At 42.0% G+C, this 25924-nt stretch overlaps 1 protein-coding gene across 1 annotated transcript; it reads left to right on the top strand.

The window, feature by feature from the left end:
* The first annotated feature begins 1624 nt into the window (after positions 1–1624).
* Positions 1625–25771, top strand: yeats2 (YEATS domain containing 2). The gene is made up of 29 exons (XM_034196105.1): positions 1625–1793; positions 2307–2412; positions 2513–2610; positions 2771–2863; positions 2953–3186; positions 3314–3432; positions 4355–4516; positions 5975–6086; positions 6462–6506; positions 6591–6759; positions 7657–7899; positions 8405–8572; positions 9448–9539; positions 10216–10401; positions 10508–10736; positions 11325–11483; positions 12824–12954; positions 13844–13990; positions 14441–14626; positions 16337–16715; positions 17221–17355; positions 18961–19096; positions 20144–20220; positions 20334–20413; positions 21729–21933; positions 22987–23222; positions 23374–23448; positions 23651–23724; positions 24344–25771. Exons 2-29 carry the CDS (start codon positions 2313–2315, stop codon positions 24450–24452), a joined length of 4179 nt encoding a protein of 1392 aa, XP_034051996.1. The 5' UTR covers positions 1625–1793; positions 2307–2312; the 3' UTR covers positions 24453–25771.
* Positions 25772–25924: the final 153 nt, after the last annotated feature.

Consider the following 25924-nt stretch of genomic DNA (forward strand, 5'->3'; position numbering starts at 1 on the left):
ACACAACCATTTACTGAACATTTTCATTAGTATCAGCATATTGAACTTCACACCATAAACACGAGGGAGATAGAAATGAAGCAATTGTACTAAAGGTTTGAACCCACTGCACCACTTACTACACCGCAGATTTCAATAGAGACGTCAAATATGTTTTACCACCAACAGGAAATACAAAACTTACAATACAATACTGTCTTATCAAACTTTATGCAATCTGCTTCATATGGCTAATGCATCCTGTTTCATCAAGGGATGAATCAATCATGTTGGTGATCTGTTAATGAGCCATTGTGTTGAACAAGAAAACAGCACATAAAACCAGACATATTGTTTCAAGGTTTGAGCAACTTGTGTTACATAAAGGCCTTTGTGTTTGGTCTTATGTGTTGATTTATGTTCTCCTTATTATGGTTTGGTTCAATGAAAACCACAAAAATTCTTCTCACAGATTCCTATGTCTCTCAAATCACACTAAACAATATGGAAAGTATTTAGCGTTCATCAGTAGAGACTACTAACACACACTCACAGACAGGAAAACACTCTATTTCTTACTTGTGTCAGTTCATTAATCTATTAAATTCACATGGTAATTGCAGTATGCTACCCCCTTACTGTACATCCATACTCATCTTTAAAATCTACCCTGCTGAAAGAGAGGTTTAATTTTTACTTATTACAACAACAACAAAAATGTGCTCATTGCTTTACATACATGCTTTTTGAAATGCGTCAGAATGATGAATATTAATTGTTTTTTACCATCTAATACTCATGTATTGTGTGGCTCAAATGAAACCCATAGCTGTTTGGATAACAGGTTCACTTGTGGACTTAATTAAAGGAATGATAGTGAGGCCTAAAGCAATGATATAGGGACATGATGTGCCTTAACATCATGTCCCTATATAATTTAGGCCTCACTATGTGTGCCACCACTCCTGTGGAACTGATTCCCTTAAATGTACTCATCAGAAACTTGTTTCAGTTCATGTCAGGTGTTTTTCATAGCATGCTGTTTAACATTGCAGTCACACTTAAACATGTAAAGGCCTATATTTAGTAAGAATTTGCAGTCTTAATATACATATAGGGTCAATAGTCATTACCTACTCTCCTGGCGTAAAAGCAAGTATATGTTTGTAGACATATTTTGGCCATAGTCATGTGATTCCTTTTTGTATTTTCCATTGAATCAATCATGAAATAAAAAGATTACGATAGAGAAGTTCAATAATTATAGAGTTTATTGTGATTTGTTACATCTTGTAAAAAAGATGATTATATTGAACAATTATTTTCAACTAAATAACATAACCACCTAATAAATAGGGAGTTATGCATAGTTAAAAGAATCATGCAAACTATCAGATAAAAGCTTTAAAATATGCATGGAGGTGTAAGACTACTACCACTAGTGCCAATATAAGAGTGAATTAAAACTTCTATCCAGAAGTGCTAGGATTATTTAAAAAATGTTTTAATATATAATAACATAGTGAAAAAACTAAAGAGAGATTACAATGCATAATGTTTACATTGAGTGTGTTCCGACCGGTTCCGACCTTAGTGTCATCTGTTCTGTAGAATACTGGTCCCTGGTGGCTGCTTTGATGAAGTGCAAAGCTAACTGTCCACCACTTAGTTAGCTTACTTGTCCACCTCGAGATTTAGCAATTTACTAAACACAAGTGTGGAAATTGATATAGAATAACTCAAAGGATATGTTCCCACTGAATTAAAACACACGCCTCACACAGAGACGTTGCTCTGCAACACAGGGCGCTCCAGTAAGTTTGCATTTCAAATTGATTAAATCGGTGTCTACAAATGTGTGCTAACGTTAGCTAAATTAGCAAACAAAGATAGCGTTTGTTTAACGTAACGGGGCTACCGGCTACACGAAAGACAGGCACGGATTTATGCAAATACACAGTTTGTTAGACAGACTGGTGGCCTAACGTTTAATGTGTTCGTCAATATAACTTGGTTCATTGAAGGCTATGGTTGCGCTGCTAATGTTAGCTGTGTGCATTAGCCTCACTGCTAGCCGGCTAATTTGATGCTAACTACCATCACAAATCCCAATCTTAAAGATTGTATTGTCATATACACAGCTACAGTGTAGTTATGCAATGGAAGTCTTGGGTCACTGGTTCCTCAAACAATGCACTTTACATAATACAAGAGTAACAAGACAAAAAACAAAGTACCATCACAACTGGCTGTGATATAATATTGATGTGACTAGCTTGCATTAGCTGTTTATATATGCATGTTTGCTAATATATTCTTCTTTACAGGCAGCAATGTCAGGGATTAAAAGGAAAATAGAAGACAATGACCCCGATTATGATGACATTTCGCTGTTCCAAAACAGTAAGAGAAACAAAGCAGTTGAACATAATGGTAAGTTCATGATCTGAACCCTATCACAGTACATGTTGTGACAGCTTACAAGTTACTGTACTTATTGATCCCGGCTCTTTAATTTGTGTTACTCCTTCAGCCCGAGAAGCAGCGGTACAGAAGATTGAAACCATCATCAGAGAGCAGTTTTCTTTAGAGATGAAGAACAAAGAGCATGAGATAGATGTGATAAGCCAGGTATCTGAATGACTGGAAAAGTATATTTTATTATTTTCATTATACTATAATGTACTTTGTATCAGTGATGAGGACATACAGATGGTCACTTACATTTTGAGTTGTATGCTCACAGTTTAAAGAAGAGCATTTTGGTTATTTGCTTTTCACTATGTTGTAGCGACTCAATGAAGCCAGGAGGATGATGGACAAGCTAAGGGCATGCATAGTGGCCAATTACTATGCCAGCGCTGGAATAATAAAGCACCCAGAGGTAAGTTAAGATATGTTCATATATTGACAGCTGCTCTAAGCCAGTGGTAAAGAACAGTGGCAGCAACCACCATTTCTTCTGTGTCCTAGCATGCTTCTAAGAGTGACCCTGCCATGCTGAACCATCCAGCCATCCGCCGGTTCCTAGAGTCCCCATCCCGGTCCTCTTCCCCTCTCAATCAGGGCTCTGAGACTCAGTCTCTGGTCCAGTCAGAGTCCGAGTCCCTCTCACAACAAGGAGAGGGAGCTGAGAGGGAAGGAGAGGGAGCATGGAGAGAGGCTGGCAGCAGGCAGGACCGCAGACCAGGGCGCAATACCGGCAAGGTGAGTTCAACCGATCAAGCAGACCGCGTTATTGGTTATGTGATAAAGAGAAAAAATGGTAACAGCATTAATCTTGCATTTTTATTATCTTTCATAAATCCTTAATGTTCTCCATTTGTTGTTGTAGGACACATTTGGTGTGCCATTGTCTTCAGGAGCTGAGCAGAGGGTTACATACCACCCTACCGGAAATGAAGCCTCAAGACTGTATGCAAAAAAGACAATTGTTGTGGGGAATGTTTCCAGGTATGTAACTAAACTAAGCAAACGTTTGACTCACTTAGTTTCTCAGGAAGTTGTCAAACTGTTTATATGATGAAAAGACACATTGGTAAATCCTTCAACTCTAACCTTTGTTTCTTTAATAAGGTCATAGTTTTCAGATCATAAATGGAGAAACATGTACCTACTGATCACAATTATGTGTTTAAAGTTTATATACTAATATCACTTAAAATACAAAGCAACAAAAAAATTGTTCTGGTTGCTCACATTTGTAAACTAGTCAATTCCAGGTGAATGCAAGATCCTCTCGGAGTCAAACGGGTCAACCATCAAAAAAAGAAAGCCGAGTCAAAGATAAAGCTAAAATGGCTTTTGTTTCTGTCGTCAGCAAAGTGGCTTGTCTTAGCCTCTTTGGAGGGATGTGTAAAGTAAAACCTATAAATAATTTAAAAGGCATACATTGATTTAAGATTTTAGCAGGTATCTTTGACAACAACAAATGTACAACCTATAACTGTTTTTGTAAATGGGTGATGCAACTGCCATATATTTTAAAATCACATAAAAAAAGAAATGGAAAAACAGGCATCACAGGAAGCAACTCTGCATGGTGGTGGGAACCTATTGACCAGACTACAGGTGAACTGTGCACTAGAGGGGTTGTTATTTCAAATGAGTAATTGCCCCTGTATAATTGGCATGTATCTCCATCACAAGCACGTTTAAAGACTATTTGTTGAATTTGAATCTGTTACAGTGAATAGTTAAGTTAGAAAAATGTAACCTGTTAAAGACAGTTAATAACAAATAAATGTGATTACATTTGTTTGAATGTACCTCTAATGTCAACTTATTAATCATTTCATGTATTTCATTCCCTGGCAGGTTCTATTTGGATCCGCTTCGATTCCACAATTCATTGATTGTTGTCTTTCACTCTCAGGTACATTCCCCCAGATAAGCGGGAAGAAAATGACCAGTCGACCCACAAGTGGATGGTGTACGTCAGAGGCTCCAGGAGGGAACCCAGCATCGACCACTTTGTAAAGAAAGTCTGGTTCTTCTTGCATCCCAGCTACAAACCCAACGACCTAGTGGAAGTCAGGTTTGTGTGTGTTTGTTTTTCCACATATTTGAGACAAAGTGAGTAAGCACTCCTTAGTCATGTGCACATTTTCTGATAAAGGCAGGGCTCCTCTGTTGTTACACAAATTAGCACTTGGGTGCTGTTTCATGTGGACAAAAGACAATTTAAGTCAGAGAGATAGGAACAAAGTTTCTTTAAATAAGATTCACGTGTTTTGTTGCCCACAGAGACAGTGTTTACTTCTAAATGCATATTATTATTTTTAGGTTTGTCGTTTTCCTCATCTCTTTTGCCGAAGAACGAAGAAAGGAAACTCTTCTGAATAATAGCACCTTGATGCAACATTCAATTAAATACAGGAGTGCATAAACAGTCAACTGTTGTTCATTCACAGTGTGTGACTCTGACTCAGTAGTAAACAGACTGTTGTTTGAATCCTTTGATAAACAGCGTCCCCTTGTGGAAATGTAATGAAGCAGCCAGGTTAGTCCCTGTCAATCCTAGCTGAAGTGAAACATAATGTTTGTGTATTTTAGTGATATTTACTCCAGCTAAATATTGCCAGCGGTTAGTATTTATGCAACCTCAGAAAAGAAATAATCATGCAGATTATACACACATCATTAGGTGTTGTCGATTACGTTATTTAGCACACCATGAGTCAGACTAGAAGTCAACACTGAGATGACTCAGAATGGTCACACCTACACCATTTAGTAAGAACAACATGCGTGTTAAGGTGTATACTTTAGCCCAACGCACTTTGGTGTGTAGAGTATTATGGCACGCACAGTTCATTTAGGAGTCATCTAGAAAAACGGAATTTCCCCTCAGGGATTAATTAATAAAGGTGTTCTGAGTCTTCATCTTAAAGGAACAGAAGAATAGCTTTCTTTTTGGTTCAGCTGTCTCATTTAAGTATTCATCCTCTAAAAGTGGCAAAGGATTTAAGTTTGCCTGTGGCTTTTGAAAAAATGGTCTCTTTCATCAGTCAGCAATCCTCACCCTGAGCCGTAGCCTCCTGGCTGTTTCAGCTGACAAGGCAATCACGTTGCCGTGGCAGCCGCTCATAAACCCCCCTTGACTGACTCATGTCTTCATTTACACTGAACCCCACACGGGCCCTGTGCCTTCTGCTGACTCTATACTGTGAACATGAAGGGATGAATCAAAGTTAAAAAAAAAAGAAGCATTCCCCATTGTGTATTCTTGAATAGACACAACAATATACATGCACATACACATGCCCTTGTTATTGCAGGCAGTCAGATCAGAGTCTGTTTGGGGATGAAAACCTCAAGCTTCAAAGGAGAGAAGATGAGAGACCTTCAAGGCATTGATTTTAAGAGATTATTAAGAGTCAGAAACCATGATGGGAGCTTGTTTTTAGTTTTTGTTCTCATTGGGCTGAATCCTTCACATTTCTTTTCCCTTCCAAAGCTGATTTTCACAACTTTTTTGAAACTGTGTTCTCAGTGAGGCTCCCTTTCATTTAACACGTCGCGGCTGGGGGGAGTTCCCTGTGAGGATCCAGATCCACTTCAATGACCCGCGCAACAAACGTATCGACATCATCCACCAGCTAAAGGTCAGACCACATCAGGAACCACATCGCTTTTTCAGGCGGAGACACAGTATTAATACACATGTCGTTTCAACTGAGATACTTCCCTGGTTGATTATTAGTGATCAATGTTTAATCAAGGTGGCCTTCTTGACCTGTTTTATTAGTGCTGACTCAGCACATGGAACTTGGCATGAACTTGTATGATATATGGGACGTACAACTTTGGGATTCTTAGTCTTTGATTGACGTCATTATAATCAGAAAGCTTCTTCATTGTATTGTACTTTCCAGCTATAAATAGAGATTAAAACTCCATTATTCAAGTATCTACCTCTACTTTACACTTTAACTCCATAAAAGTTAGTACTTCCAACAATCTTTTTCTATTTCCTGCAGCTGGACAGAACATACACTGGGCTGCAGACACTCGGAGCAGAGACTGTAAGTTATTCATATTTACTCTGTTCCCTGCAGTGACTTCTTTTCTCTGAGCTTCCCTCTGACAGTGAGCTATATGTATTGCAGGTGGTTGATGTGGAGCTCCATAGGAACTCTCTTGGGGAGGACTTCATCCCTCAGCCCTCTTCCTCCAAGGTGACTCACAGAGCAGCCAGCCCCCCAATGGGCGCCTCCCTGCCCCAGAGTTATGGACGCTCCAGTTCTCCAGTCCCACACGATGCCAGTGTGGATAAAGGTACGCACACAGAAACATTGAAGAAAAGTGAAGGGGCCCTTTTGACTTCTTGACCCCTAGTAACACTGGGGAGCAATATTTCACAAGTGTGTCCCATTTTGTTTTTGTCTCACATGAAAACCCACATAGACAAGCAGTCCTGATGCTGCTTTGAAGCGGCTTTGTTGTGGTACAAAAAGAAACACACCTTTGCAAAAGTAAAGGCATTAAGAACATGACTGCTGGCTAGCAGTTCTAGATTCAAGCAATGCTGGATTTTAAATCGGCTTTGCGAATGTTTTACGAGCAATATCTTTAATGCATTATTGAACATGTTTGTTAAAGGTAAGTTTGAGAAACCGGCTCGAGATACACTTTTTGTTATATTCCATGGAATGCTCTTAACATCCCGATAGCAATGAATATCTTAAGTGCTTTGACAAAAAATGTCATCAGTGGAAGCCGTAGTATTGTAAAAATCACGACCAAAAAGCCCGGCTAAAATAACTGGATGGCCGACCTGCCTGTCAGCCTTCCATCTGTGCACAAACTTATCTCGTGCCCTCATTGGTCATGTGCGTGTTCGTGTGTGTTGGAGGAGGGGCTCTGTGAGGAAGTGGCAGATTTTTTCCGGTTGTGTATTTTCAAATTCTAGCGCACTCGAGCTGGTTTCTCCAAAATGACCTACCCCACCTTTAAGCCTCAAGGATACACATAAATCGATTTGGTGAGAAACTGAATGTGAACATAACAAATGTTATCTACAAACTCCACAGACTAACTTTATCATCTCCATCTGCCTGTTGGTGGATATTGGACTGTTGTAGACACTCTCCACACCCACTCTCTATAGGTTGCATATCTTAACTCCAGTTGGGATTGAAATGGACTATAAATTAAAAAAAACCTCTCTTCTAGGTTTCATCAAAGCGGAGATGGGCAGGTCTGCAGGCGGCCATAGCTCCGGCCTCACCGCTGGTGAACGCACCCCAACCCGACCCAAAGTTGCAGACAGGATCACACTGGGTACCCATGGCAACTCTGCCTTCCAGCCCATCACTGCCAGCTGTAAGATTGTCCCTCAAGGACAGACGCCAAGTCCTGCTGAGTCTCCGGGGAAATCGTTCCAACCAATCACCATGAGCTGTAAAATAGTTTCAGGTAAATGTCTCCACCCAGTGGCCATATGACAAAGTTAATTAAGATATTTGTACAGCCTAACATGTCGCATAACAACCTAATTTGAGTTTTTATGCTGAGAAAGTACCAATACCATCAGGAGACGCTGACAGAAAACACTTCACTGTCTTGATATTAGGCTTGTTAGAGTAACCATATTCACACGACTGATCCGTCTCATGTATTTCGCACAATTTGCTCCTGGCATTGATGCTTATTCTTCACTCGGTGGATTTATTTCAAATGGAACTCTTGAGAGATCAAGACTTGAGTTCCACTAGTTCCAAATTTGCTGTTCAATCTGTATCCTTAAATCTAAACCAGTTTCACTTTAACAAAATGAATTGGGTCACCGTCTAGCAGTGACGCAAGGATCCTCACCAGTGGCACCAAGAGGAAATGAATAGGCATCATTTCCATGTTCATTTGATTTGTTATTAACATCCCAAATATTCATCTCATAGCCTGTGAACTCTCTCCCCCACAGGTTCTCCCATCTCCACCCCGAGCCACTCCCCACTGCCTCGCACCCCCATCACCTCCACCCCTGTCCACAGCAAGCAGGGCTCTTCATCAGTCCTCAATAACCCTTACATCATTGTTGACAAGCCCGGCCAGGTGATCGGCATGGCTTCCTCATCCGCCGCCTCCACAGGTACACACCTCCCACTCGCTGCCGCTTGAAATCGGAAGTGGACCTGCAGCGAAATAGTGGAGCGGTGTCTGAGCCCCCCACACAGGATATCAAAATGTACTTTAGAGCAGAACACATGAAGAACCCTCATGGCTCTCCCTTACTCTTTGTCTGTTTCTCTCTTTATTTCTTGCTTGTCCTCTTTCCTTTTATGTCTTTCTCTTTTTCTGTGTCTCTCTCTCTTGTTCTCGTTTTGCACTCAAACTATGACGTGTGGTGAGCCAGCAGGAGGGTTGCTGGATGAGAGGTTACCATGGCGACTGGGCTGATGGGTTTCATGGCCAGATTTTAAGGATGAGACCCATCGCTCACGTCAAGTTCAGTATTTGTTTGTGTATCTGTATTTCCGCATAAACAAGATGATGCAAAGTGCAATTTGTCCGATGAATGCCATTGTGCTCTCTATTCGTGTTTCACCCCATTACGGAGTTACATCCTCAAGGCTTTTGCATTTACTTCCTCATCAGAAACTCCGTTCATATGCTACTTAGAAGCTCTTTACCCCAGATTGCTCACTCTTTCTCGCCCACTCAGCCAATCCCACTCCTCCTCCACAAATGCACAGTGCCAATAAGAAATGTTTTATCAAGCTGGATGATGTGGGTGTTGTGGCTGATTCACCAATCCTGGGAGAAAACAGATTTAATGCAGTAGGCATGAGACACAACTTGGCTGGTCGGTTTCAACACCCCCGATGAGTAACCCTGACAGGGAACTGTCACCTCGCCACACGAGGCCCGTGATATCTGTGGAAAGGATGGCAGGAACTGCAGTGAACCATCACCTGTGCACTCATCTCCTCCATGACTTATTCTGTGTGTTAATGTGTTCTGCAGGAAGCCCCTCAGCCAAACAGTCTGTGGCCCAAGGCGCTCGCTCTCCAGCCCCCAAACTTCACTCCGGCACCTTCCTCTCATCAGGGGTGAAGGTGAGTTGGTCAATGGTGTCACGCTTTAACAAAGCTAAAACGTCTCTGTTCCAAAAAATGTGCCGGTCTGTCCCTGTGGTATCTGTTTCTTTAAGGGAGGTATTAATAGTAGGACAGAGCTATCTTCGGCAGATGTGAGTGCCTTGGCAAGCTATTTAAATGGGACATCACTCTAAAGATAGGAGGGGGTGTGGGGAGCTTTGCAGGGAGAATTGCCTGGTTCTGTTTCGCTCGCTGTCAATACCCCGCTGTAAAATCCTCCCACTCCCACATGCTCATTATCCCGTCACAACCTTTAAAGAATTAAATATAATTTCCCTTAAAAATTCATTTTGATCACAGAGATTGCTCAGAAATGACATTCTTCTCTGTCATAGGCTCCTGCTGTGGTACTAAAGGCCAGGGCCGATAGGAACAGATGGAGAATACAAAAAAATGTTCTTGATGAATAAATGATGATACTGATTTTCAAAAATATGTTTTAGGAAACATATCTCCTCACTGCTCTGCGTCTGTTGCCTTTAGGGAAAGAATAAGGGGGTCGTGATTTTACAAATGGTTTCATGAATCACTAAATGATCCTTTTTGGTTCGATAACAGCTACTACATCTATAACTGGTTTTGGTTTTAGGGCTGTTTTATTCCTTTGCTTCTTGTTCACTCAATGTTTTTGCAGGTTATTATTAAGCAGGAGCCAGGGGAAGTTTCGACACAGCAGCAGCAGATGGTTTCCACAGTAACCAGCCAGCAGCAGCCTGCCGCTACAGCAGCACACCAGTTTGTCGCAGTGAAGGGAGGTCACATGATCTCCATGTCGGCCCAGAAACAAACAGGAGGGGCCACGGGGACCACAACTGGCAAGGTCGGACCCTTGCATATACACACACACGATCACATGTCAATCATTTCTATATTAATAGTGATATGCAACAGTAACATTTTCTTCAAAACTTTTCTTTTGTTTCTAGATGTTAGGCATCCCAGTTAGCTCTACGCTCCAGTCTGCAGTCAAACAGGTAGCTATCAGCAGTGGACAAATTCTGGTCGCCAAAGGCAACCCTTCTGTATCCAAGGTGATGGGTGGGAAGCAGGTTTTGGCTCAGGGTCTCGCTAAAGCCATCGTCAGCGGAGCCAGTGGCCTCTCTGGACAGCAGGCGGCTGCCAAGGCGACCGGGGGGTCAAGTGGCAAGAGTGGAGGTCAGAGTTCACACACACACAGAGCAGGTCCATGTGACACTAAATCCTTGAAACAGTTGGATTTAAAGTCCCTGGATATCGAATGAACTGCTTGAAATAGTAATTAATAATAAGTAATACATCTCTATCTGACTGAATAGATTGCTCTTTAGATAAAGAAATAAAACAAGTCTGATAATGGCTTTTGCTTTTCAGACAACGTTGGTCTTAAGAATCACAATTAATGTACAATTATCATAACAATAAAAATAAAATAGCATATACACATTTAATTGAGTTTGAAACAAAGTCACTATTGCGCAGCAAATTATAATTACAATTTTTGGGGGCATACACAACTAAATAAAAATATATATGATGAAATAACAAACAAAAAGTCAAATTTGAAAGACTAAAAAAAGAAAGAATTATGAGGTGAAATAATTTTGGACTCAATGGTACTGCGTCTGTAGTGAGAACATACACACAGACGCCTGTAGTAAACATACACTTTTACTTGGACAGAAGTCACATTTATGTTTAGCCAAAGACATTTTATTCATATTTTTACATGTGCAATATTGTTTTCTTTTTCTCTGCTGTCCTTAGTGATGGCTACTCTTCAGCTGCCAGCCAACAACCTGGCTAATCTGGCCAACCTGCCTCCAGGCACCAAGCTCTACCTGACCACCAACAGTAAGAACCCGTCGGGGAAGGGGAAGCTGCTCCTCATCCCACAGGGAGCCATCCTGCGAGCCTCCAGCGCAGGTGAGACATGCTATAATGACCCTTGAAATGCAGACATTGGCTAAAGAACTCTGTTAATAGTTATTTACCAACGCCCTCTGCTGCTGCTGCTCGATTCTAGTTTTCAGTCACTTACTTATTAACACACTCCTGTCCAGCTCTTGGGAGCTGTTCAGGACCAGGGAAATATTCTCTTTCACTTTTAGTAGAATGTCTTTTTGAAGTTGCCACCTTCTAAAATACAAATCTGTGACACGCAGCAAAATGCATAACATAACCAAGCAGATATTGTATTATTTAGAAATAATACCACCTCCACTTTAAAAAGTTGGGGCTTAGGTTATATAGTAAGGAATTTCTAAGTGAGTTAAGAAAGCCTGAACATAGTTGCTATTTCAGCTGTTGTTTTGCACAACTCATTACTTCTTATAATATATTGCTCTCCTTCTGTGTCTTTTACATGGAAGTTTGAAATTGGTAGCTTTGGGAATTTTCTGGGATGAATTAGTATTGAATTAATATCTGGGGTTAACATCCGGACTAAATGACTTAAGCCCTGACTTTTCCTCTGTGCCTTAATTTGTAGAAAGCTGTCATAAAAATGTTACTGGTGTCAGTTATTATCAGGGTTCATACGGTCATTAAAAACCTGGAAAAGTCAAAATGCTAATTCCAGGCCCTGGAAAAGTCATGAAAATGTAACTAAAGTTGCATCAAATATAATTTATATTTTATCTAATCGCCGAAATAGTAATACTATAATGATAATAAATACTGTAAGTTATTTGTTTTACAACATGTTTCATATGCAGACCTTATTTTCCTGTTCCATGTTATAATAAACCATTTTCAGTGGTACCGCTAGGAAAGAGTCATTTTTTTTGGTCATGGAAAATTAGGTAAAGGTCATGGAAAAGTCATGGAAAATCCTTGGTGAAAAAGTGTATGAACCCTGTATTATACATTTTGGGAAAAGTAAGAAACCCACTTCTCTAAGATGTGAAGCATGCTGGTGGCAGTTACAGCGTGTGGCTGCTACACTTCCTTCTGGACAGTGAGTCAGCCCTAGTCATCTTTTTCTCTCTGCTGTTTATTGAATGCATTCTGCGAGCCACAATCCCTCACACGGCACACTTTCTGTCAAATCGCAATGAGATTAAAGAGATTAAGCAGCGCCCTGTATGTCATTCTAAAAAATGTCACAGTACAGCTCTGCTCAGAATCATCTGTCCCGGTACAATAATACTTTTTGTAAATAACACAAATGATTGAATAGAGGATGAGCTGCAGTTATGGATGAAGAATAACAGGATTGTGCATCAGATTTTGGGCTGATGTGTATGTGGCTGAATGTAATTTAGGTCAGCAGTCCCAGAGCAGCTCATCGACGGGCGCTGGGGGCTCTCAGACCTCCTCCTCCTCCTCTTCATCATCCAGCAGTCTGCCTTCCAACCTCTCCTACACGTCCTACATCCTCAAACAGACCCCACAGGTGGGTGGAAATGCTCTAAAACAAACCTTAGAGAGATGCTTACTCTGGCATAAACAACATCTATTTTGATGTCTTTTCTTTTGTTGTGGATTCTGAATTATTTTTTTTTGTATTTATGTTCTGGCATATTTTGAGCAGAGTTTGAACTGCTTCATTAAAATCTGAAGGAAACTGAAGTTGATTTGCACATTCAGTATTCATCACCACAGATCTTATATTTGATGTCTTTATGGCACGGCAGGACTTGCATGCACAGTCTGCAGAGAGCTTTCTTTCCCTCTGTGAATCCTGATTTTTGTATCCTAGTATGGAGGTTGAGCCTGATGTGTTCCTAATGAGAGACATTCATTATAGCAGCATTGATCCTGCAGTCAGCTTTAGAACACTGCTGGCTGTGCATTTAGCCAGCAGAATACAATGAAGTTGCCAGAAAAGGTTTCCACTTACATTTAAAGTAACAAATCTGGACTATGTTTCCTAATAATGATCAATCTTCAGGGTTAAAAGTGTTTTCTAGGTGTGATATCTACAAGTGTTCAGATACACACAAACACACACACTCCAGTTAAGAGCTAAAAGGATAATGCATTGATTTTTTGGAAGGCTAGTTTAATTTCCTGTAAGCTTTTAGGGTAGTTGATGTCATAGATGCATTTTAGATGCTAGGAATCGTCATCCCCTGCACATTATGAAAATGTACCCTTATTGACTGCACAGTATAAATGGGGTTACATGTTTATCTTAGCTTTAAGACTGGTTCATAAAAGACTAACTAAAAGTGTGTTAGTGCTGAGTGGGTCACATTAACACCATGACAATGCCTTGACTTTGAATGCAAAGTGATATGATGTTGGATTTCTACCCATTCCCTAACTCTGCGTATCCACAGGGCACGTTTCTGGTGGGCCAGCCAGCACAGGGTTCAGGGAAGCAGGGGGGTTCCAGTTCAGCAGGCCATGCAGCATCATCTCCAGCAAATGTTACCCAGCAGGCCATCCGGGTGACAGCGGGACAGAAGGCTGCTATCCTGGCTCAGGTCAGTAAGGCTAATGAAACTGAGCGCAGCACTGATCCTCCACAATGTCTGATCCTAAGGGAAGCTGCTGTACTCACTACTTATTCACAATTCTTATAATAAGACCATTATAATTTGATTACTTTTTAAAAAACATTTTATTCTGTATGATTTGAGTTTTTTATGAATTGTCTTAAACGTGCATTAACCCTATCACACACTGTAGGATATTAACATGCACATTTTATCTGACCCTTTTATGGATGACTTTACATTAAAACCTTACTTTTTTGCCTTGTAAAAATATCTTACTGCTGGTTCCAGAATTCTGGTATTAGAAGTAGCACTCCCACTGTGCTAATTCATCTTTTGCCACTTTACTTGCTTCCTCTCCATTTAATTATGTTCACTGTTGTGGATTGGAATTGAATGGCAGCTCCTGTTCAACATTGTGATTGTAATGATTGACAGGTGGTGGGCGGCTCCCAGGGTGCCCAGGTGAAGTTGTCCGACGGCTCTGTTAAGACGGTCACCGCGGCAGCAGCAGGCCACTTGTCCAAGCCCGGGACGACCACACTGAGGATGACAGGCGGAGTCATCACTGCCGCCTCCTCCACCCCCGGCCCCGTCAGCGCCGCAGCAGCCGGTCAACAACAGGCTAGTTCCCCAGTCGTCATATTCTTCCATTTTATTCTGTCTGACAGTTGCTTCTTTTTCAAAGTCATTGCAAACCAAAGGGCTGTTACCTTCAAAATGTTAGATGTTTTTTTTTGTTTATGCTGGCAAACTGGTTGTTTATGTTTCCAATAACTTAGATATTGGTACATTTCCACCAAATCCAGTTTGATTTAAAACATTTGATATATTTCCCACAAAAATAATCGTTATGAAAGTTTTTTTTCGGTGAACAGGGAATTTATTTCATTGTGATGAAGGATGCTATTGCAGATGAATAGACCGAGTTCATACAATGTACTTTTTATGCTTTTACACAAGTGAGAGATACATGTTCTAGTGGTTTTCCACTGCAATTGAAATAGATGGATAACAGGAGTGACACAGTGTGAGTGCAGTAGCAAGGAGTGTTGTATTTGTCAGTTAGTTGAGATGTGTGAAGAGCCCTGCACGGTACATCAGCATTGGTGTGTTTGGGTGATTATGACTTCAGAGTCTGTGGCCAGGCCTCATTAACTCGGAGAATGGAAAGACACACAAATACTTCTTACGGCCCGTCCACACAGCGGCGTGCGTTGAAGCTTCCAACGCTTCTGCCCATTCACTTTGAATGGGGTGACGTCACTTTTAGCCGAACTGCATTTTGGGAAGTGACGTGGAGCGTTGCTGGTGTAGCTGGCGTAAAAAGTTGAGCAATGTTCAACTTTTGACGCCTCGACGGAGGCGTCAGCCAATGAAATCCCGTTTATGCAAATCTGCCAGTATAAGCACTAGCCAATAAAACCGCGTGTATGCTGGGATAGACTACGCAGGTCATTTCCTCATATTCAAAAAAATGTAATTCATTATAGCGGTAGTGAATCACCCGGTGCTGTATCATTCTCTGTTCATCTACCGGGATACAAACCGGAGGAGCGAGGCATGGAGGGAGGTGGCAGAGACAGTGGATGAAACTGGTAGGTTTTCGCCTGTTTGGGGATTTTATATCCAGTTTACTTCGTTTTAACATTGCTATTGCTTTGTATGTCGGGGGCGGGAGATTCATGTGGTTGGTTGTTGGTCGCGTTGCTCGCAAAAAACCCCCAAGCTTCAGACACGCCCAGCTTCAAGCGTCAACGCACGCTGCTGTGTGGACGCTCCGTAAGAGGCTCCAACAAGCAAAATAAAATATGTAACAGTATGATACAGAGAAAAACACTAAATGCCCAGAAGATGTTGACGCAAATACAAAAGAGGGGTACATCACTGCTGTTCCTGTTTTGGAAAAACTGCCCTTTCAGGACTGTTAATTGAATCATGAGGATTCTTCGTCAGAGAAATTGACTCTTTTGTCTCTGCGAATACCATAAAACCAGTGACCTGATCGGCACATCTCACTCTGAGAGCTGCACTGTACCCAAAGTCCTGCCACAGTCAAATACGTTTCCCAGCACGTCTCATCTGCCCTTCTAAAAACCAATGTGTATTTTCAAACTGTTCCCACAATAACAACTATCATACATATCTACACATTCTCTGTGATGTAACTGCAGAAGCGATGAGACGTGTCACCCCATAAAGTGTTTATTTAAGTTAAAACTCCTTAACTGTCTTTTTAGCTTAACTCACACACACATCGATAGAGGTCAAAATGACAGAAAACAAGTGTTTGTGTTTACTTCCGGGCTGACAGCTGTGTTTCTGTGTGTGCAGGCTGCCGATGGCGGGAAACCTGCCTCTCAGCATCACTCGCTCCTGGTGGCAGCCAATCAAGCGGCAGTGATCAATGCAGCTAAGAGCGCTGCAGCAGCTGCGGCCGCTGGAGGCAGCCTGTCCAAGGCGGCCGTGGCCTCGCTGGTCAAGGGAGCCGGAAACTCTGCCGCCATGACGAAAAGTGCTGCAGGCTCAACTGGAGCTTTAGTTACTGTGGCCAAAGGCATTACCAACATGCCTGTGGTCAGCATGTCCAAGGGTGCAGGGGCGGGGACTGTGGGGGGTGTGCCCAAGAGCAGCGGCAAGTCATTGGTCAATGCCGCCTCGCTGGTCACCGGAATGGCAGCAGCAGGAGGAAAGACGGGTGCTACTCTCTCAGGTATGCATTTAGAGATGACCTTTCCAGTGTCTTTTAGGTCACGATCAGATTCTATACTTACATTTACTGAAACAATGAAATAATTAGTGTAGTTCAGCACAACTTTTATTAATTGGAATTTTGGCTGAACAGACGTTATAAATTGCTGTCCTTTCTTTTGGTTCTAAAAAAAAGTCTGTTTGAGTTAGCCAACTGTTACTAGCTCACTTAGTTGCAGAATATTGCATTTACAATTACAATTGATTTTAAAGTTTAAACCCCGCTTGTACATCTAACTCTGGGAGACAAAAAGATAGTTAGTAAAACTACTTTATTACAAATTAATCAAAACAATTTGGCCATGGATAAATCTGGATTGGTACCTGGAATTCCAATATAGGATCAGATCTGTCCCAACTTTATATAAATACTGTTTTTCTCATCTGTTAAATTATTTAAACAAACATATTTTGGGTCCAGCCGCATTGCTCCTCCTGTTGAATGTACTGTACTGTGCTCTGTCCAGGCATGCTGAAGATCCACTCTGGAGGCTCCAGCTCTCAGCAGACAGTCTTATCCATCCCTGCCAACCAGCTGAAGCAGCTGGGGGGGGGCGGTGGCTCTGGAGGGGTGCAGCCCATACTCATGCCTGTTGGGAAAGGTACGCCTGACACAGCCGTTTAAAACATTTGTTTAGCCAGCACAACACAACAGTCTGCCTCATCACTACTGTAGCTTAGGCCGACATTTTCTTATTACCAAAGATTGTATTGAAGGGTAGAACTCTGTTTACTCTGAATCTGTTCTTCGAGGGGATAAAAGGCAGTAGCGATGGCATTTGAATAAAACATGAAGCAGCGTTGACATTGATTTCTTTGTTGTTGTGCCACTTATTTGATCACAAGTGTCTGAAAAGCAAATATTGAAATAAAGCAAAGGATTCTTAGAGTGTAAGAGTATAAGTAGCCAGCAGAAGATTCATTCAGTTTCCATTCTATATGGTATACATCTATAATGTGTCATTCATCTTAGACTGAGGGTGTTTCTCAATGTCGAGTAAAGCTGCTCCGGAGCCACTATTTCAAGCATGCTACGTCATCGAGTTGTTTGGAGAAATTGAGGCTGCACATGTGTAGACCCCGCAGTCTTAAAATCCCCACAATGCTTTGCGCATGGACCAATTTCCCCAAATCTGTGAAGGAAAATGTAAGGCGGGGCCTCTCATATGACGCACACCTGCACACTTGCTCGCCTGTTCCACTCTTCGTTTTCCGAATGCCAGGAAGTATTCTTGCCTCGCTTCTGAAGCAAGTGACTCGTAAGACATGTGCTACCAAGCAAGCGTACTTGACATTGAGAAACACCCAGAGGCTCATACATCCACTGCAGATTCTCCTTTCTCTCTCTGCGGTAAACCATCTTCCTCTCCTCACATTTTTCATCCAACTCTTAAGTCCATTTACCTGATGGGCCATTGATCCATCCTGTGTGTGTGTGTTTCTTCTGTGTATAGTAATGTCTAAAGGCCCAGTCTCCACTACTCCCTCCTCCTCCTCCACCCCTGGAGCAGTTGGAGCCTCCCCAAGTCCTGGCAGACAGGCACCCCCCTCCCTTGCCCTGCCTCTGGCACAAGGTGAGAGGGGTCCATCCCCACTCCCCTCCCTCACTCCTTTATTCCCACCTCCATTTTCTACCATTCTATCTAAACATTGGAAAGAAAAGACAATACAGTACCGAGTTTTGGTACAATTTTAAACTAGTGCCTCGTTTTTTTTTTATCAATACAACTCATTGATAGAGGTCAGACATTGCTGTACTAACTCCCAGCAACTGTATTGATCACACACCTAATCTCCCACACACCCTTTACGTCAGCTGCTATAAAACAAGTTCACTCACACACAAGTTCATCTACAAAACTACAATCTAAAGGAGCCCATTAGAAAACATCAACAGGCTTTCTACAAAAATGACTACCCAACTCACATAATGAGTGAACACAGAACATTTAAGGAGTGCTTATATTCTCTTAATGGCTTCATACATTTCTAAAATATAGTCCTTTTAGTTGGTTCCAATGTTCAGGATTCAGGGAGATACCTTCCTCCTCCGGCTTCATCTCCCCACCCGAGTTCATCCAGTACTCTACTACAACAACAACAACAACAACAAATATATGTCTCTCCTCAAATATACAAGTGTGCAATTGTTTAATTCAATCTCTGTCTCACACTTGCTTTTCCGCTGTGTCTCTCTTCCTCCACAGTGAAGACTGAGCCCGGCGCCGGCACAGCTGTCACAGCTGCTCCGTCTCCCCCAGCGACCGCTCCTGTCCCCACCTCTGCAGCTACGATAGTCAAACAGGAGCAAGGGGCGGAAACCTCTGCTCACGAACTCATCAAGTGAGTGCACGAGGAGTCACGATGCAACCCTGACTTACAGCGCCTGAACTGATTCTCAGAGGCGTTGATCATTTATGCTCTGTTAACAGGAAAGGTGTGAGTGAAGAAACACATTTATTTAAGCACCCAAACTCACACTGAGTCATCCAGAGGGCAACTGTGCTCGGATATATAAATGTATTTCATCACTTAAAGCAACATCAACGTAAGATTCTGAATGTTTGCGACTTAGCGCTGATACAGATTCAGAGTGCAATTCACTTGCACTGCTGTCGTAAATATGGACGGGTATAGCATTACACCTGCATTTGCTATCATTAAACTACTTACAAATACTAGAGAGTTGACAACTTTGAAAATAATGCAGAACATCAAGCAAGTGGAACAACATCAGATAAGCCAGTTAATCTTTCTCACAATTCCTTAGAGCAGGGATTTCCAAACTTCTTTTCACTGAGGGCCAAATATAGGAAGGGCTGGGCCCCTCACTAGAGGTGTATTGGCTCATAAGGTAAGTTATAAGTCAGCAAAATCAATCAAATGTAGGTCAATTATGCTTGATACTTGAACATTAAGAAACACACCAGCCTACATCACAGCTCTCCAGAGGGTTTACTTTAGTGTGTTGGCAGCTCATTCCTTCAAACTGAAGCCTCATATTGCTTATAAAAAGAGGACATATGAAGGGTAGATTTCAAGCTTCTCATGTAATGAAGTTATTGGGCTTTTTTTGTATCAACTTAGATTTGTTGAACTTATTTGAATTGACTACATTTATTTGAAAAGTGGGCCTTTTAACACATGCAGACTTTGTAATATGTTTTCATTTTGTGAGCCATATTTCATTATGCTTTTGGAATTAGCTGAGGGCTGTTTCAAAATGGACAATTTGGACACCCCTGAACCCCGCTCCAGTTTCCACTCACCTGATTCCTGTTCTAGCGAAATTGACACAATGTTGCTTTAAGTGTTTTTTTGTGTAACAATTTCTCCATTGCACTGAATACCTTCTGGTTGTATATCTGACTCTCGTGCTCTCTCTCTCAGCACTGAGCACATAGAGACGCTGATGCAGCTGCTGACAGCCGTGGTGAAGAAGTTCCCTCTTATAGTGCCCGATAAGAGTAAGTGAGCCTGCTTTCTGTTTGGTCTGCTTAAAAACCAGCTCCATATATTAAATCAGACTGAAAGCCTGTGGGTTTTTTCAAGCTTTGTAATGCTTTGTTTGTTTGTTTAGCCGAAGACTCCCATCCATTCTGTGCCTCCTCAACAGAACAGTATTATTCCTGGACTATTGGCAAGCGCAGAGCATCAGAGGTGACTTTCTCTTGTTGTTTTTGAATGATTGATGCTGTAGGTTTTCAGTGACTTTGAGTTCAAATAACGCCTCAGTGGAGTCAAACTGAAAAACCATGCAAACTACAGCTGCGATTATTAGTCAATAGAACATTTGTTGTCATGTTGGGCTTACCTTTTTCCCTTTCACTATTTTCTGGCATTTTATAGACTGTATTTCCTAGACTCATTAATATCTCAGAGCACTGACTTAATAGCAGTTGCTCTCCAGTTTCCATGGTGGGGGTGTCTATAATGCCAGGCTTAATTTGCATTCTTTGCAGTTTTGTTCTCTGTGTAATCTGTCTTGGTGCTCGGTGCTGGGACCCTGACTCAGCAATCTTTGTGCTTACCTCATGGCTTCCTATCTACCCGGTCAGATGTGTATCTCTGCCTGTTGTGTCCCTTCATCTCTTTCTAATGGGTTCATCAATAGCTCATGCAGGCCAGTCCATGTGTTAGCTGTCTGTTCTCTTTCTCTACAACTATAAAAGGCTCAGACTGGATATTTATATCTACGGGGCGCTAATTTACTAAAGGGCCAGGGGACTTGAAGCAAATCATAAGACAAGGCCAGGGGAGGATCTGTCACAGAGAGTTAAATAATGTAAAACTGTGAATTGTGTCAGCTTTTTGCGTTATGTACAGTATAGAGGCTAAGCCAACGCTTCAAGCCTCTGAGGATCCGCTAACTTGACGTTATTGACGCACACATACCTTGCCAGGTGAACAAAAGTCCGATACAAAGTTTTCAGTGAAATACAGTCCATTTATTTCCTTTTACTGGTGTCCATTTAACTTGCTTCATTTTTCCATTTACCATACACAATATTACGGTTCACACAATACCCGTGTTTGCGTGTGTGTGTTCTCCGTGTGTGGTCGAAAACTTTTCCCGGCGGAACCTGAATCCACAAACATTGGTTCCTACCTTTATACCCACAGTGTTAATTAGCTCCTACATACAGTTTTTCCTAATAGATGTGTGTGTGTGTGTGTGTGTGTGTGTGTGTGTGTGTGTGTGTGTGTGTGTGTGTGTGTGTGTGTGTGTGTGTGTGTGTGTGTGTGTGTGTGTGTGTGTGTGTGTGTGTGTGTGTGTGTGTGTGTGTGTGTGTGTGTGTGTGTGTGTGTGTGTGTGTGTGTGTGTGTGTGTGTGTGTGTGTGTGTGTGTGTGTGTGTGTGTGTGTGTGTGTGTGTGTGTGTGTGTGTGTGTGTGTGTGTGTGTGTGTGTGTGTGTGTGTGTGTGTGTGTGTGTGTGTGTGTGTGTGTGTGTGTGTGTGTGTGTGTGTGTGTGTAGCTTCAGCGGGCGGTGGCAGTAAAGCGGCTGGTCCAGGATGTGTTGGACCGCTCGCCCCGCCTGCAGGCCCTCACCCCCCCAAAGACCAGAGAGGTGGTGCAGTGGTGCCGGCAGAGGGGCTACACGCCGCCTGACCTCGAGCCCCAACGCAAGAACGACGACGAGTCCATCGAGGACATCCTCACGCAGATAGACAACGAGCCCGGTGAGTTTGTGTTTGTTTTGGGGGAATAGATTTCACGGTTTTCAATCAGCTCAGAGTGGATCAATATTCTCCCTTCAGTGTTGCATGTGTGGGCGTAGTGCTTCTGCAGATACCACTCAGTTCAGTAATGTGTTGGCAGTCCAGTAGTGTGTGAGGGCGGGCGGTGTGCAGCCTCACTGTTTTTGTTCAGGCGTCTTTTATTCAGAAAGAATTCTCATTAATTCTGTCTTTTGTCTGTAAAGGGTGAGAGACAAGCTGCTTAGCTCAGTGAGTCACACACCGCCTGAGCCAGACAATATGATAATCTGTGTTTGTGTTTTCCTCGTCCTCCTTCATGCACAAATGTCTTGATTTTTAATTATTGCATTGTTTGACCAGTTTAACGAGCCACAATTGCACAAAAGTTCTCTTAAAGGTCTCCTATCATGCAAAATGCACTTTTTGATGTATTTTGTACATGAATATGTGTGTCAGTAGACTCACAAAGTGTCCGGAAATACAACCCTCTCTCTTTTCCTCCGTACCGAAATCTCTAAAAACGGGGGTACAACGGAGCCGATCTAGATTCGCTGCTACTATCAGAAATGTCGCTATCAGAAACGATGCGTGATGCGTTTTGGAAGTAATTTAGTCTTTGTTCACATTAGCAAGCATCGCTAACACTCAGAGCTAACCTGTACTGGAGAGAGTATGTATAAAAAAAGCAGGATATAAAAGGAACTCACCTTGTGGTAAACCTGTGAGAGAAAAAGCCGTTGAGCTCCACACTGTTTCAGAAATAATCCTTGATGTGGTTTGGAACATAATATGGCGTTTAATCACGGCAACGTTTAGCTGAGTATCTGGGTAGAATTCTCCTGCATGAGCTCTCGTCTCGGCTCTCTATGTCCTCTCTATATATTTCTAAGACCTATAATATATGCCTAAACATATTATAATAGGACACCTTTTAATATGTATCTTTTAAACACACAGCAAGCCACTAAGTGAATCACCAATGCTGTTACCGTTTGTGAACTGGTGTGTTAAATGTGAATGTGACTCGCTCCGCAGAGTGCCCGACGACCCTGAGCAGCTGTGAGGAGCTGGTGCTGCGGCTGGAGCAGATGCAGGCTCTGCTGAAGACTGAGCCGGAGGAGGCAGACGACAGGATAGTGGACATCGTCACTGTGACCCCCCCATGCCAGAAACTAAAGGTCAAAGAAGAGGAGCAAGAGGCTGATGCTGAGCCCAAGTTCTTCCTGGGGCCATGCATGTCTGCTCAGTTTGTGGGTGACACAGCACAGCAGGTCAGGAAGCTCTCTTTGGAAAGGGAAAATGCTTTGATGGTTTAACCAATACAATCCTGTTGTTGTGTTGCTTCTATTCACTGATGTTACAGTTAGAAGAAGCGGCACAACTGTCTCCATTTTTATATAATGTCTCCTCACTCTCTCTCAGATCGGGGTGAACTTCCAGCCAGTCGAGGTGGAGAAGAATGTGTATGCTCCAGTTGTTGAAGCCATGATTCTGAAGGTCAGTCACTATACAGGCCAGAACAGAGAAACAAAGTTGCCATTTCCAGCAGCATAACGTTACCTTCACATACCCTTGAGTAGAATAATGAATACTCTATATAGGAGATGTTCCCCTGCACATTATTGCTTGTTTGATCTTGTACTGTACGAGAGAGTGGGTCGCTTTGGGACTAATGGTGTGTGTGTGTGTGTCTCTGCAGGCTACTGAACAGTTTGCCAGTGACATCCTGAGAGAAGCTCTGGCTGGGGCGTTCGCCAAATCCCCTCAGAACAGGTCAGCCGGTTTTTTTTTTTCTCTCGGTCTCTATAATGCAACCTGCCTAATGCTCCGTTTTTCACATGTATTCGTTTTATCCAGGGCTTGCCCAAGCAACCAGTTTGCTACTACTTATTCCAAACGTATCCATACCAGGAAATATCTATAAATAGTATTGCATGAATAGATATTTTATCATAACTGTTTAAAACAGAATATACAGAAACCTAAATTAAGTAATGTAAACGGAAGTAAAAAAGATTGAGTAGCTGTTTTGGCCTGAATGAGATCACCTACTGAAGAGATCTGAAATTATATTGACTATTCAGTTATGCTAGGGATATTCTAGGTACTAAAAAGCAACAAACGGCTCAAGGTTAAATACATTTCTGGCATTTTCCAAACAGCAGATTGTGTGTAATGCTCTGTAGTAAACCTGGAAACATCTGCCACTTTCATGACCAGTTCACCTACAGGAACCAGGGAAATGTGCATGATGTCAGATAACAGGGCACTTTACTAATAAGAGACCTGAAAATGCATTGATTCATATCTTATTATATAACAGTCATAAAGCAGTGATAACACATGTCTCCTGTGTGTTGCGCCATGTTTAAATGACCTTGGTGTTTTGCAGGGCTCCGAGAGAGATCACAGCCATGAACATCCACCAGGCGGTCAGTAGCGTCCCCACCTGTGACTTCCTCACCAACACACACATGGGTTACCTGTCCAAGGACAATTGAGGCATAACAAGAAGACATTGACTGGTAACCGACCCCTACAGGGATGTGAGGACTGTTCGACCTCCTGCTTATGACGGAGAGACTCTTTGAAGTGCGTGAACATTCACTTCTGGATGTAGTCCTGTTGCCTCAGGTTGCGCAGTAATAACTAATGTACTGTATTCATTAACTTAATTACAGAAGGACCCAGCTTGCTCCTCACAGCAGCCGAATAACAATTTCTAACACTCTTGTATCATTTTAGTCCTAATGTACCAGAAGCAGCGTCGTGGGACTGGCGTCATTTGATTTTGAGAGGCTGTTGTGCGCTAGCTTACCTCATAACAAGATTATTTTAATGATGAAGTGTTTCCTACTAGACAACCACCTAGTCAGCAGGGGAAATGAAGCCTGAGTGACTTACAAAAAAAACAAAACCTCATCAGACAGCTGTCCCCCCCTTGATTCTTCACCCTGCTCACAGGTTCAGTTAACAGCGGAGGTGAAGCACAGATTCACAGCGGGTTGTAAACACTAATGAACATCTGGGTATTAGAGTTTCCATCAATCAAGTTGATAGTAATGTCTGGTGGGCAAAACAAGGATTTTATTCCAAAAGTGTCGTTGCTACAGCAACTGTCTGCGAACATCCTTTGTTGTGTTTCAGTGTCACCTGCCAGCTGAATTCTGGCTCTTACAATACCGCTGTTTTTAAGGGTCCACGAGAAGAGGTAACTGATTCATGTTTCTTATATTTAAGTTGCAGCGTTTTATGAAGGGTTATAAAAAAAAAAACATGTCTGACTCTTAACAAGACAAAGTCTAATGAACAAAACATGTCATACATATCTTAATATGTATCTACTCCCCCTTAAAAATAGGTTCAGTTGAAAGTGCTTTTAAGTGTTCTGTTTGGCAACCATAATCATGTGATGTACACAGTATGACCAATTTGAAATAGATGGTGTTTTCAAATCCTGTTTTATTTTTTTATCCAATAACAATAACTGCGAACAGTAATGCCCTAACAGTAGTGAGTGTGTGTATGAATATGTGCGTATAGTGGATGTAGTCGTCACAAAAGTGAATGCATTTGATGGTAAGTGAGTGCGCTGTGTGTGTTTTGTGGGCTGATGTAGTGTTGGTAAATCTGTTTGATGTGGAGCTTTGCATTATGTTAATGTGAGGATGATTGGATGAGTGGAAGTGTTTGGCCTGAGTGGTTGTGATGCCTGTTCAACCAAATTAGTGTAGAAGGTTACCAAATGTTGTATTTTCATGTTTCAGTGCAAAACCAAAAATATAATCAATATTCTTGTAATAAAAAAGGAAAAACTTGACTCGTGTTGAACATTTTTGTTTGCTTTGGATCAGGATAGTTTGATTTTTCCTTACATTTTACAGAACATTTCATTTTTTATTCAAGTATGACACACGAAAACCCTTTCACTCCCACATTACCTGACCTTTGGTATAACAGTGGTTAACTGCAA

Source organism: Gymnodraco acuticeps, unplaced genomic scaffold (assembly GCF_902827175.1).
Source record: "Gymnodraco acuticeps unplaced genomic scaffold, fGymAcu1.1, whole genome shotgun sequence".
NCBI lineage: Eukaryota > Metazoa > Chordata > Actinopteri > Perciformes > Bathydraconidae > Gymnodraco > Gymnodraco acuticeps.

What these genes read in the sequence shown, in the direction of transcription:
- yeats2 (XM_034196105.1), top strand. Translation starts at nt 2,313, where the DNA reads ATGTCAGGGATTAAAAGGAAAATAGAAGACAATGACCCCGATTATGAT. An exon ending in CCTGCGAGCCTCCAGCGCAG is followed by an intron (nt 11,484 to 12,823) that starts GTGAGACATGCT and finishes AATGTAATTTAG; the next exon opens with GTCAGCAGTCCCAGAGCAGC. An exon ending in GCAGATAGACAACGAGCCCG is followed by an intron (nt 21,934 to 22,986) that starts GTGAGTTTGTGT and finishes CTCGCTCCGCAG; the next exon opens with AGTGCCCGACGACCCTGAGC.